Below are 13,813 nucleotides of genomic sequence, written 5' to 3'. Positions count from 1 at the left end.
GAGGAGCATGTTAGTGCTCGCAGCGCTTCTGTGTGGCAGTTTTTGTGCATATTTTGTGTGTGTGTGTGTGTGTGTGTGTGTGTGTGTGTGTGTGGGTGTGTGTGAGAGTGAGATTCATTGCTGCATTATGTCCTCGGCCTTGCCTTTGTGTGCAATACGCACAGAGCCTCATTTGACCTCAAAAGTCCGCCCTCCTTCACTTTAAGATGTAAAGCACTTTGTAGTTTACGAAGGCCGGAGCTGTCTGTAAATCCTGTGTAATCTGCAGCTGTAATGTCGTTCTAATGCAACAGTCAATTAGATTTAAATTGTCTTTGACTTATCTTGGAACGGCAAGGTTTATTTCAATACATCTGTATTTAATTTGGTTTATGTCAGCATGTCTGGTCAGCTATCACCAAAAAATAATCCCTGATTGCTTCAAGTGAATTTTCCTGTTTTGTTGGTATTCTGCAACGGATTTGAAAAGTGGCTTCCCCATCCATCCACTTCAAACATGTGGATTATCCAGTTGTTTCTTTTCACTTGAACGTCCGTGCATGCAATTCAGCCCCACTTCAGTTCGAATGGCTCCGGCCTCGTCCGGTCAAACAAACAACTGGAACTGGAGGCGTCGGAGTTCAGATGAAGTACTTCAGACGTTCTCGATCGCTGCCCGAGGGTAATTTCTCAGAAGCTTCAATGCCAGTGCTCTGCATTATTCATGGAAGAAGTTCAGCTTTGGTACAAAAGCAAACAGCAGCACTTAACTGGAAAAACAAATCTCAAATTTGTCTCCTGCCTCCACAATCGCTGATTTATTTTTGATGACATGTGGCAGGTGGAGTGAATAACACAGATTATCTCCTTATCTTGGCGCCTGTCAGTGGGCGGGATGTATGAGGCAGAAAGCGGGCGTTTTTCTAAGGAGTAGAAAGAAAATGGGAAATTGTGAGGAGTTAACTGAGGCAAAGTCCTGATCATGAAATCAGCATCTATGTGCCTGGTCCATAGCGGCTCCGCCTCACAACCTCCAGGACTGAACTGACCCGAGCCAACATCAGCAAGTCAGAGCTGTTTAGCAATAAAGTGATGACCTTCTCTTTATTTGGCTGACGGTAATAAAATCAGGACTGATGTTTAAACTGTGCTATTTTAACTGACCTCAGACGTCCCAGGAGATTACTCCATGCTGTCTGAAGAGAGTTTTTTTGCATGCACCACCACACTTTCATGGATATTTCAGAAGATAAAGAGATAAATGTTACATCCAAAGTATGTGTTTTGAATGTATTACAAATACCAACATAGTGTTTGTATTCCCTGCGGGACAGTGAATTATTTATATTACAAGATTGTGAATAAAGAAATGAATCGACTGCCTCCTTTAATTGTGACTGCATAACTTTACACAGCGGCGTTCAGATTTGTATGCGCTCTGGACGGTTTGCTGTGAAAGCCGCTTTACCTGGGAGACCGTGTTTCACCGTGCACACCCGCCTGCACAGATGGTGCTCAGTGTTGCACCCATAATGACGGTGAAAATGCCCTCTTGGGGTGTTACGGCTCCGATTCCGCACTTTTACAGCGTTCATTTACATTCATATGGGTGATTTTTTTTGCTTTTCTGAGGGAGGTATCCTGTAACGCGCTGCCATAAACTCGTGAAATCATGAGCTGCTGTAACCTGAGTGCTTCCACCTGGTCTGCGGTAATAAAGACCTGTTGGTCGCCTGCCAGGACGTCTCACTGAAACAGTTGTATCATATTTATTATCCTCCCTCCCCTCACTTCTTTCTATTTAAAATTCCTTTAATTTTCACAGCCTATTCTCCTTCCTTTATTCCTGTTTTTAATCCAAAACTCAACAACTCTTTTTCTCGCTTTCCAGTTCTTGTGCACCGTCGTCGCCATCCTGCTGCATTACTTCTTCATGTCCACCTTTGCGTGGATGTTCGTGGAGGGCCTCCATATCTACCGGATGCAGACGGAGCAGCGCAACATCAACTTCGGCGCCATGAGGTTCTACTACGCCATCGGCTGGGGCGTGCCTGCAATTATCACAGGTGATGCACTCGAGCAATTTCTGTGCCATCTGTTGCTCATGTGCTGATGACACACACACAGTCGAGACATTCCCTCAGCTGCACATTCAAATCATACACATACACACACTCCCACTGAGTCTGGCGAGGTAGATAAGGCTTTCGATTGACGCTCGCATTAAACTGGTTTCAGTGGCATTTTAATATAGAGATAGTTTAGCTGAGATACACATGCAAGCAATTTCTGCCTTGACACTGTAGTGTAGGCAAGTAATATCTGCCTGCTTTCTTCCCTCTCCGTTCTCTACACACACACACACACACACACACACACACACACACACACACACACACACACACACACACCCAGTTTCCATCCAGTCTCAGAACATGCTGTCAACTAAGCTCTATATATTGCTGTTTCTGTCACACACAGACAGCTGCCTCCCCTCGCCTCAAGTAGGGATCATTCTTCTACACACACACGCACACACACACACACACACACACTATCACCTGTCTCTTTCCACAGGCTCAGAAGTGTGTTTATCTGTCTGTCTTTCTTCGTTCGGGTTTTTCCTTCCTCTCTCCAGTTTTTGCAATTCAATTTGAAAAATTTCTGAAAACCCAAAGCTGTCAAAACCCTGACAGTGTTGTCCAAACAAGGACACACTGGCGAGGAAAGCATCACGGTTTTCACACCACGGTATCTCCCTGAAACAGCACACAGTTGTGCAAAAATCCAAATCATGTGTCTGTCATGTCGGTAGCATCCCTTCGTTTCCTGTAGTCAGCATTTCTGTATCTTAAATTAAACACGACACTATTTACTTCCGTTTTGGAGTCGCGGTTGGAGCTTTTGCCTCGGCTGGTGCCGAAGTCACTTTAATTATGTGTCAGGGGATGTGTGTGCCAGAGTGGTGTGTATCCCTCCCAGCAAATACAAACCACCGCGCCTGCAATAAAAACCCATCTTATTGAATGAAATCAAAAAAATTCAAATGCTTGTTATCATGTCTGGCAACATGCCCCTCCTGTTATGACATTGACTCGTCATCCAGATAATTGCATGCAGCCATGAGCCGCTCCCTCTGTGGCTGCTGTCTGTCTGTGAACGACACCAGAGGACATCAGAGACGATGGCGCTGTCTGATCTGCCTCTCTGCTGCAGGCCTGGCGGTCGGCCTGGACCCTGAAGGATACGGGAACCCGGACTTCTGCTGGATCTCCATCTATGATAAACTCATCTGGAGCTTCGCCGGGCCCATTGCCATCGTCATCCTGGTAGATTTCTTCCTCTCTGTCTCATACACTGTCAGAAATTCTTCGCACGTACTTGAGTTAAAGTCCAGCACAAACACGGATGTAACAGAAACAGGTGGCGAGTGCTTTGGCAGATGGAGTAAATTATTTCTCAGAAAAAGAAAAAAAAAAATAAAGCATTGATGCTTTTCACTTGAGAAATGCTCTAATCCACTCATGCACATAGTAATAACTCTTCTGCTTCTTGGGTTTGGTCTCCGCCCACGGTAAAGTTTTCAAAGAATGATCTGTACAGACGTACTTCCACTGCCTTCCAATCACTGGCTTCAGTGGCGGCGCTCCACCCACTCAAACTCACCCCGGACATGATTTTAATTGCCCATGACTTCGCGATAACACCTTTGACTCCTCACTTAAGCATCTGAGAAGCGGTGCAGTGAATCAATAATGACACTGCTCCGCGGTCCTGCTCATCCGGTCGCGCTCTAACCTTTGCACGTGCCTCTTGCTTCCGCTGTGATTTTATTTATCCCATGATTTTCATGCACCGGCCTAAACAGAATCAGCCCCGAGGGACTTGGACAGTTTAGGCTTTAATACATTTATCTCTTAACTCGTCGATGACTATTTCATCCACATTGATTTAGCATCACTTGCTTATCCTGGTCTTGGATGTTGCTGACGGCAGGATGGTGGAAGCTGAAATGCATTAAAATGTTGCCTTACTGATGGTATCGATCTCCTTCCGTCCAGATGAATGGCGGGATTTTCATGATTGTAGCCAAGATGTCCTGTAACCCGTCTCAGAAGGAGACCAAGAAACTCCCCGTCATGTAAGTGTCTCACTTTCCCCGTTCAGTCTTTTATTCAGCAGCCGGTGGCCCATGTTCTTACTGCGATGTCCAAAGATATCCATTAGAGCTTGCAAAGTGTGTGTCACACGACAGGTTCTTATTGTGTATTGTGAATAACTGGGTCCAAAACAACATTTTACTGCCAGGCTGCAACTTTCAACACACTAATGTCAGATTACTTTTGTTAAATTAGTCGATGTGTAATTCTCCTTAATATCAACACTTGCCTGCATCCACAGTGGTCATGCCAGATGACTAGAGCTGATGCTTTGTGTCTTCCTTCAGTGCTACGATCCGTAATGCCTTCCTGCTGCTGCTGGTGGCCACCTCCACTTGGCTCTGTGGCCTGATGGCCGTGAACAACAGCATCCTGGCTTTCTACTACATATTTGATGTCCTCTGCCTCGTGCAGGTATGTATAACAGGAAATCATTTGACAATCTAAAACCTTAACAGGACATGTTTTCTTCCTTCACACAGTTTATCTCACTCTGTGTCTTTTTCCCCAGGGTCTGTCCGTCATGCTGGTCTTCACTGTGTTCAACTCGGAGGTGCAGGAGGCCTGGAGAGTCGCCTGTTTGGGGAAGAAAAGTCCAGGAGAAGACCCACCCAGACCCCCACAGAACACTGTAAGTCCTACAGAGGCACAAAACCTCTTTTGGTAGGAGGTAAACAGTTTCAAATAACCCCGAAGATATTTAACAAGCAGTATTTTATATTTTAATTGGATGTTTTCACAGAGCTTTATTTCCACTGTATGATTTCTGGATGCCGTGGCTTGTTTTCTACATTTCTCGACAGCAGAAAAGCCTCCCTGCCCTCCATTTCTCCTTCCCTCAACCCATCCATCAGTCGCTCCTGCACTCCCTCGCTCCTCTCCTTCTGCCTTCAGGCCTCGTTTCTGACCCATATAAAACAATTTACCAACCAATGGAGCTGTGCGTGCTCTCCGGTCCACTTTTACAGAAGCACTGCGCGGCAGCTATTTTGTGACTGTGTGTGTGTGTGTGTGTGTGTGTGTTTTCATCAGTTCACAGCTCACTGCACATGTCCGCTGTTTTCTTTGGCCACTCGCCCTCGTACTCAAAAAAGTCTTTCCCGTGCGTGTTGTGTGTGTGTGTGTTCATCCTCTGACTCCGTATCCAGCATGTGGTGTTTTTATATCTGGAGGTGAGTGGCAAAAATACCTGATGTGAGAATCACTGCAGTGTTTTAACCACCGCTGGCTCTTCCTGTCCGTCTCTGAGTCCTTTGGATCAAACCAGCAGCCTGTTATTAGACGTCCACCGCTGTTTTTTAACCCGTGATGGGCTCTGCAGGACGTACAGATAACCGCCTATTAGAGTCTCCTCTCCTGCCTGACTCATTCTCTATGATGTGTTATTTATGAGTACAGTGAACAGTAAGCTATAAAGAGCAGTAGTCATGTCTCATTTACAGGCTCCGGCTTCTGCTCCAGTTGTCTGATTTTCCATCCCCGGTCAGTATCCTCGGACTGTAATCGCTCCCATGAGCCTCTGGAAGCGACGTTCGCAGAGGGCTGCGATGTTTGAATGCGAGCGGGTTTTGCTCTCTCTTTGGTTAAATGACATCATTAGGGATTTCCCTGCTGCGGAGACTGGAGGAAACTTCTTTTTCTTCTTTCCTGTTCTTTTTTTGTCTTTTTTTTTAAGCAGCAGTCAAAGCCATCTTAAACTTTCATAATATACTTGTGGCTGTAACTTTTACAAATGCTTCCTTTGTAAAAGCATAAAATATGTGACCCACACTGTGATTTTGACTCCATATAAGTTGTTTTAATGGTATTCATCCTTCCCCACGATTAATCATGTTGTATTTTTTTTAAACCTTGCCTGGTGTGTGTCCACAGGCTCAGAATCCCTACCACAATGCATCGCTGCTGGAGCAGAGTGGACTGCATCGCATCACGCTGGGTACCTCCACCATCTCATCCGTCAGCTCTGCCAGGTATGGGAGAGACTCACGCACGCGCACACACACACACACACACACACACACACACACACACACACACACACACACACACACACACACACACACACACACACACACACAAACCAAACCTTACATAGCCAAACTAGAAACCAGTTTGGATTGAAATTCTACACACCATCTGGTCGGAGGTAATTAAAAGAACACATGATTCCTCTGTAGTCTTTAATTTAATTGTTTTAACACCAACGATTTATTAATGATTAATACCAGTGATCCTAAAAGATTAATGAAAAATAGGAAAAAAAGAAAATCTTTTTTTTTTTTAATCCTCGTCCATCAGGTTTTGTCCACTCTGTGGCTCAGCGGTTCGGGATGAAATTGCCCCGGGCAGGAAATTCCTTCACGGCTAAAACCCCTGTTGTGTTCTTTGTGGGTCAGTGGGATAAGATGGAAGGAACAATGCACTGTACGATATGTAGAACAACACTAATGTACTCTGAGAGGGGCTACGGATGCCTTTATAGCTCAGCGATCATCCGTCTTCATAGAGTGCATGATGCTCTATTTTTAATCTCTGTCTTTATTGTGTATTTTATATTTATGTGATTTGGATCACTAACCACACCATTAGTCGCATTTCAGTAGGTTTTTTTTTTAATCCATACATGTCTCCATATTGTTGTGATACAAACAAAATAGGTCCATCACAAAAAAGATGAACTTGAAGAAAAGACGGATTGTTTTGTCACTGATTTCAGTCTAAAAAAATTAAGCCTTTTATAGCCTTGTTCCAAAAAATGAACCAAAAAGACTGGAAATATTTCAGTTTATGTCAGAAATACAACATATACTGTCACTGCTTTAATTGAACTATGGGAAAAAGGAAATATTCATTTAATTTTAGATTCATCTGTAGTTGCTGCTTATTTGACTTTCTTTCCTGAGCGTGAGGAGCATGTGGATGGAGCAGGACACGATCACGACTGCTGAAACCGTTTTCATCATTCCAGAAACCAGTTGGAGGTGATTTTAGCTTCACATCACACTGTTAGAAGTTGCTATCATGAGATGAGCGTGCAGTGCTCATAAATGGAGGCACGCGGTCAGCTGTGAATCCAGTGAATCCATAACCAGGCTGAAGTGATGCCAAGGGAGCAAAAAGCTGCCAACAAAGATCTCAACCAAACCTTTGGAGCAGCAGCTACAGCTTGAAACATTTCAAGAGATTCAGATTCTGTTATTTATGTCGACAAGAATGGCTTCCCGTGTAAAAAGATGATATGATCAGCTGTGGAGACCCCGGAGGGGAGCAGCTGATGTTTATCTTTTCATGTTCATCAGCGTGGATGTTCTGAATGTTCAGTAAACACTTTGCTCCTCTCTTTGCAGAGAAAACCTTTTGGCTCGTCAGACTTTAGATCAGAATATTGTCCAAACTGGAGCAACAGATCTGGATGTAGCCATGTTCCACAGAGATGGAGGTAACACACTGGAGTTTTTCGCAGATTCCTGAGGTTTCTTTTCCTTGCTGCTCTTTCTTAAAGTTTTTCAGCACATAAATCCTGCCGTCATCTTTCCTCTTCACTTCTTTTAGGGGAGGACTCGGATTCGGACTCCGACCTCTCCATGGAGGAGGAGCGCAGCCTCTCCATCCCGTCGTCCGAGAGTGAAGACAACGTGCGTCTCCGCGGGCGCATCCAGCGCCGCTTCAAACGCTCCAATCACGGCGAGCGCCTGCTCACCGAGCCCACCAACAACGACACCAAAGGTACGTATGTAACAGATTCTGACATTAACCATTAACAAAACACTCCCTGTGCATTATTAAAGGAATAATCTGCACAAGTTTGAGTTTTAAAGTTTGTAGCATGAGTTTTTGTTGACATATTAAAGTATAGTCATGTTGATTTCACAATATCACAAGGATTCAGTTTCAATGTCAAAGCAGACTTGAGGCAAAATGCAGTAAAGCTCAACATCTGCTGAAATCTTTCTAGCAGCACCTGCAGCCTAATCCTCATCCTGATATTGATCCCTGTGTTCAGCAGAGATTCATTCTCGAGCTCATAGCATCACAGGTCTGTGACAGAGAAATTTAGGCTAATATATATATATATAAAGAAACATTCAACCTGGGCACAGCACAATTCGCTCAGCTGATGTCAGATCTGTTAGTTTTTAATCAATTCCTTCCTCCTTCTGATAAACAGATGTCATAAATAATCTATGAGTTTATGAACTTCAAGATGTGGCGTAAATGCCACGCGTGCGGAGTTGGTGTGAAAGGTTTCACTTGGAGAAAATGCCAGATATGAGCAAGTCTGTTAATCCATATCAGTGATCAATTCTTTGCTTAATGAGCTATTTGGATCACATGAGGTCCGCTCAGAGTAAAACCAGAGCGGAGCTGTCAGTTCAGCGGAGGAGGGCAGCGTCCAGACGGGCGGTTCAGCTCGATCGATACGTGAGTGTAGTGGAGAGTGGAGACCGGAGCCGGGCTGCGAGATTCAGGCGTCTCAGTGAAAGGTCAAACAGTGAAGGCTTCCTGCTCAGTGTGGCAACGCATGAAACCCCTCATCACTGCAGCAGGGTTGCACAACTTGTCTGTGATCCCGTGTAGCCGCACACCCTTCAGGGGCTGGCAGGAAAACACACAAAGGAGAAATTAATTGTTTTCTTTAACCTTTTATCACTTGTTTTTAAAAGCTTGCAGCAGATTGTATCAAAGAAGCTGTTGTAAAAAGAAACAGCAATCAGTGACTTCTTGCATTTTATCCCAGCTATCAAGCCTTTATAGATGTTTAGTTGTAAAATCAGTCCTCCAAAGTACTCGCACGCTTCACTTCAGTAGATTTGCAGATACTTGTGTAAACGCAGAGTCATGTATTTAAATTATTGATGTAAGTCACACACACTGCACCTCTCTTCTGTGTTCACTCAATCATCTCCTCACACTCAAAATTAAACCAAAATATTCTCAATCATCAGTTCTCAAACAAAATGAACATTTACCTTAGGGTCTTAGACATTTCACTGTATTTTGCTCCTGAAGGTATCATTAAAATTGGCTTTATGTTGGGATTGCAATCATTTTCATGGCTAATTGTTTGGGTTTTGTTTTAATATAGATATTTTCATTCCATATACTCTGTGTCAGTCATAGAGACACTTCAGATTTGCCTTCCACATATCTATTTGTATTTTATCACTGGTGTTCACAGACTTTATCAGTCGTAGTATCGTTTCCATTCTCAGAAAGCAAAAACTTTTATTCTTTTTTTCCTTTTCAATACTTAGCCTTGAGAGATTCCACTTCATCACTGATGTGAAAGTAAGAGTAACGTCTAATTCTCCTCTGTTGTTTTCTGTGTGTGTGTTAGATCTGGACGGCAACGACCTTCTGTCCTACTGGCCAGCGTTAGAGGAGTGTGAGACACACACTCTGCAAAAGTGGGGGTCAGAGCGCCCCCTGGGGGGAGACTATAGCAAAGACGCCGCCAACAACAACCAGCAAGATGCGGCTCTCACCAGTGGAGACGAGAACGGGCTGGGGCAGCCGCACAGGCACCGCAAGGGTGAGGGAGAGCCACAAACACACAGCCTGAAACTAATCGTTAGATAAAATATGCAGCAGTGCAAGAAAACTTTTTCATGTGAATATTATTTTTCTTGAGTCCCTGTTTGTCGCTGAAATTAAAACTCAGCTGCTCTGTATTGACTGTTGTAAATCCCTGATCCTCTCCATCACGTTGTGGAACGACATCCCATCTGAGCGGTGTAGCTCGATCGTCAGCATTAAAGTGGAACTTTTTTGCCAAGAGGAAGACGGAGGAGGAGATGTTGGGCTCATTAGCTGAGTCAGCAAAGCATCGTGTAAAAGACAGCTCCTGGAAGTTTATCTGCTGAGCTTGGAGTTTGACTCACTCTGAGGTTAATTATTCACGTTCTTCCTCCAGGAGATATGAAGATCTGAGTCTTAAACAATTAGAGGAATAAACATGCAAACACTGATGTTGTTTTTCAGACTTTATCTCGTTGCACTGCTCTTGTACGATGAGATAAGACATCGGCATGCTGATGATAATATGCATTACAGATGATATCTGCTATCATATCAACGTGGCTCCTCTTTTATAGCGATCACAGTTTCCAATCTTCTTGAAAGGCTTTTTACAAGATTTTGGAGTGTTTCTGTCAGATTTTGTGCCCGTTCTTTTCATAGAGCATTTCTGAGTTGGGTACTGATTTTGGGCTTAGCTCAGATGCTGGATGGGATTGAGTTCAGGCCTCTTTTACAGAAAATTCTTCAGACGATACCTTCATGCAGCTTGCTTTATGGACTGAGGAACGCGGCCTTCCACCAACGTTTGCTCTAAAGTTGTCTAAAATATCTACCAAGAGGTCTGATTAATAAAACACCTGAATTCAGCAAGCAACAGCTTCCGTCAAATACCTCTGTCCAGAGAATACATGTGCTCCAAACATATACTTTATATTTATATACATGAAGGCTGTGCCAAATGGCCATCTGATCTGACGTCATATTGGCGATCTTAGAAATTCTTTCGGATCAGAAATCGTGAATGTTTTGGCTGTTGTGTTCTATAACAATTAAGTTGTAGAAAAGAACCTTGTACAAAGAAAACTTATACAACACTGACTTATTGAATTGTTACCGACGTATTACTTTTATGAAACAAAAAACCAAATTGGATGCCCTTTCCAGTTGACTATATAAAACAGGTCACAAAGAGAGACTCAGACTGAGACTCAATGAGCATTTTGCTGCCACGTTTAAATCTCTGACAAAACTGTAACTGAAAGCCCAAATCTGAAATCTTAGACAACTCCAGATTTGCACTTTTCCCCTCAAAGACTTCTCAGTGCAGTAATGTCAGAGATGACAGCATACGGACGAATGTCCATGACGGTCAACATCTGCCTCTCTCCAACTTGTTGTAGTTTGAGTTTATTCTGGAGCAAGCCCAGAATAAACTCTGAGACTCTTATGTTGAAAGGATAACTTCAACCCCACAGTTGACTCATGGTTTAAATCTTGCTTTGAAAGCACCGGCGGCACTTTGATGTTGCTTTGCTCAGAATACATCCGTATCAAATCAGTGCGGGCAAACGATCACTCGCAGGTAAAGCAGGTCACTGAGAGCAAGTGTGTACAAGAAATAAGATGTCACTTTTATAACCCGACATTTCCGTCACTGTTCTAGTCCAGGTTCTCGAACACACACCCAAAAACAAATAGTGTTTAAGACAGGAAGTTCTATTTCTGGCTGTGTTTGTTAGATACTTAGATGTATCTCTCATTTTGAAGCGTCCTGTTGACCTTCAGAGCTGAGGTTTTACATCATTATTGAATTTCTCCCTTTTTAAATTTTTCATCCTCCTCTTCAGTCACCAACCTTCCTGTCCTGCATTGCACCATCACTTCTCTGAAGGATGTTGTTTTGTCCTCTCCTGCCTCCCCCTCTGAGTCTTCTCTTCTTTCAGTCTTTTCTGCCTCATTCCTGACTTCCTGCGTTCTTTATCTCACGGCTCAGGCATCCTGAAGAACCGTCTCGGCTGTCCTCCGGCACTCCAGGGTCTTTCCACCATGGGCCGGGTACCAAGTGAGCTCAACTGGTACCGGACCTCCACTCTGGGCCACCGGGGCGTCCCTGCAGCCTCGTACGGTCGGATGTACTCGGCCACCGCTGGTGCAGGTGGAGGCTCTGGCTCTCTTTCCCAGCCGGCCTCTCGATACTCCTCCAGGGAGCACCTGGACTCGCTCACCCGGCGGCAGCTGTCCAGGGATCCGCTGGGGAGACAGACTGTGGGGGGGTCGAGGGACCGGCTGGACTCTCGGGGCTCCAGGGACAACCTGGACCTCTTACCCAGGAGGAGAGAGTTGGGGCTGGGACAGGGAGCGGGCCTGGGGGGCCTGGACCACCAGCGTGTTTCGTCCTCCAGGGAGAACTTGACGGGGTCCAGGGACAGACTGGACAACCACCACGCCACCAGCTTCCACGCCTCCAGAGAGGACCTGCGGGGAAGCGGGGCGGCCGGGATGGAGGGATACCTCAGCGGGTCGAGGTCGCACTTGAATTCGTTGACTCGACGCCAGGCGTCGTCCCGGGAGCACCTGGGAGGGGCGCTGATGAGCAGCAGGTCCAGGGAGCAGCTGGAGACCAACGGAGGGGGGGCCCCGGCCGCCCAGCCGTGCCGGGAGTGGCTGCGCACGCTGCCCCCCCGCCAGCCCTCGCACCCCGACCAGCCCCCGTCGTCCTCCCCTCCTCCCCGATCTCCGAGGAGCCCCAGCAGGAGCAGCTCCCCCCTTCAGCCCACGCCAGGGGACGGCTGGACTCCGCCCCTCCGTGTAGGTACCCCGGGCAGACTGGGCCTCAGGTCGCAGGGTCCAATCCGTGCGCCCTGGGCAGACAGCCATCTAGTGAACACCTGGATATTCTGTCCTCCATCCTGGCATCTTTTAATTCCTCCGTTCTCACCCCTCCCCCTGCTGCCTCGAACCCTGGTCCTAACGGATCCGTGCACGGACCCTCCCCCTCCCCACCCCGGTCTGCAACCTCCCACAGCATATCCGAAGTGTCGCCTGACTCAGAGTAAGTCCTTCTGTGGCTACAGTGTGCAGCAGGCACTCCTCCTGGTGTGTTTTGCATGTATCTTAATTATTATCTTGTCCTTTTGACTTGCTTCGGTCTGTTTATCTCAGCCCTGTCCTGATCTGTTGAGTTTAATTTTTATAATCTGTTCTTATTCTCTTCTCTGTGTCCTTTTAACTTCAGTATGTCCATGTTATCTTTTTGCTGAACTTGAATGATCAACTAATAAGTGCTTTATTTCCCCCTTTTCACTCTAGAGCCAACAGAAGTGAAGGACAGTCTTGATGACAGCCTCCATATCCCATAATGCAATGCAGCAATGCAGAGGACGCAAGAGACAGACGCTCAGGTCCGGAGCCACTGATACACACCTGGGACACTAATGGAAAATATAGACAAAGGCGATCCATCAGTTAAAAAAAAAAAAAAAACATTTGTGAGGGCAGGTAAAGGATAAAGTGAGTTTTTAAGAGTCCCACTGCCCACAATGCACTACCATAGTTCTTCGGACGATGAGTCAACCACCTCGACTACCTAAAAACTGTTACAAACTCAGACACAGATCAGTCAAAACAGAACAAACAAACAAAAAAAAGAAGAAGCAACTGTAAATAACATTTTTATACATTTTGTATCTTTTTCATTGGAGATGAAGACAAAATCTTGTGTTTTTTTTTTTGTTTTTTTTTTTAACGCTTGTGTCTGTGTGCGGTTGTGAGTGAGGTTGGTGTGGGTGAAGTCTTGTCTGTTGCTGGGCAGGCAGGGAGAGAAATGTCCTTTACAAAAAAAAAAGAAAACAAAAGAAAAAAAATCCCAGAATCTCTCCGTGGAAATCCCTTTTTCCCTCAGAAACTCAACACCCAACCCCCACAACCATCAATTTATTGTACGACAACAGGGATCCGGCAATAGTATCTGATGAGATTATCGATAACCATGAGATGTGGTTGAAGGGAAAATATCAGAGTTATCAGGAAGTGATTGTAAATAGAGGAAGGGATTATTATAGGAGAAGAGATTTGCTGGAGGAAGTGGATTGTGCAGAGGAATATTGCTTACGGGACGTCAGAAGCTCCGTCGACAGCTCTCTTGGGAGGTTTTG

At 45.2% G+C, this 13,813-nt stretch overlaps 1 protein-coding gene across 1 annotated transcript in view; it reads left to right on the top strand.

Annotated features, from left to right (window-relative positions):
• Window positions 1–13,522, top strand: part of celsr3 (cadherin, EGF LAG seven-pass G-type receptor 3) — a 115,509-nt gene extending 101,987 nt beyond the window's left edge. Inside the window, 12 exon segments of the mRNA XM_030118563.1 lie at window positions 1,871–2,045; window positions 3,196–3,308; window positions 4,041–4,120; window positions 4,427–4,553; window positions 4,651–4,770; window positions 6,012–6,109; window positions 7,487–7,578; window positions 7,692–7,865; window positions 9,478–9,672; window positions 11,653–12,384; window positions 12,387–12,711; window positions 12,969–13,522. Coding sequence (XP_029974423.1) covers window positions 1,871–2,045; window positions 3,196–3,308; window positions 4,041–4,120; window positions 4,427–4,553; window positions 4,651–4,770; window positions 6,012–6,109; window positions 7,487–7,578; window positions 7,692–7,865; window positions 9,478–9,672; window positions 11,653–12,384; window positions 12,387–12,711; window positions 12,969–12,996 — 2,259 coding nt within the window. The 3' untranslated portion in view covers window positions 12,997–13,522.
• The last annotated feature ends 291 nt before the right edge of the window (window positions 13,523–13,813 follow it).

This window comes from Salarias fasciatus, chromosome 20 (assembly GCF_902148845.1).
Source record: "Salarias fasciatus chromosome 20, fSalaFa1.1, whole genome shotgun sequence".
Lineage (NCBI taxonomy): Eukaryota > Metazoa > Chordata > Actinopteri > Blenniiformes > Blenniidae > Salarias > Salarias fasciatus.
The sequence above is the reverse complement of the archived record's forward strand: the minus strand, read 5'-3'. Positions and strand labels throughout refer to the sequence as shown.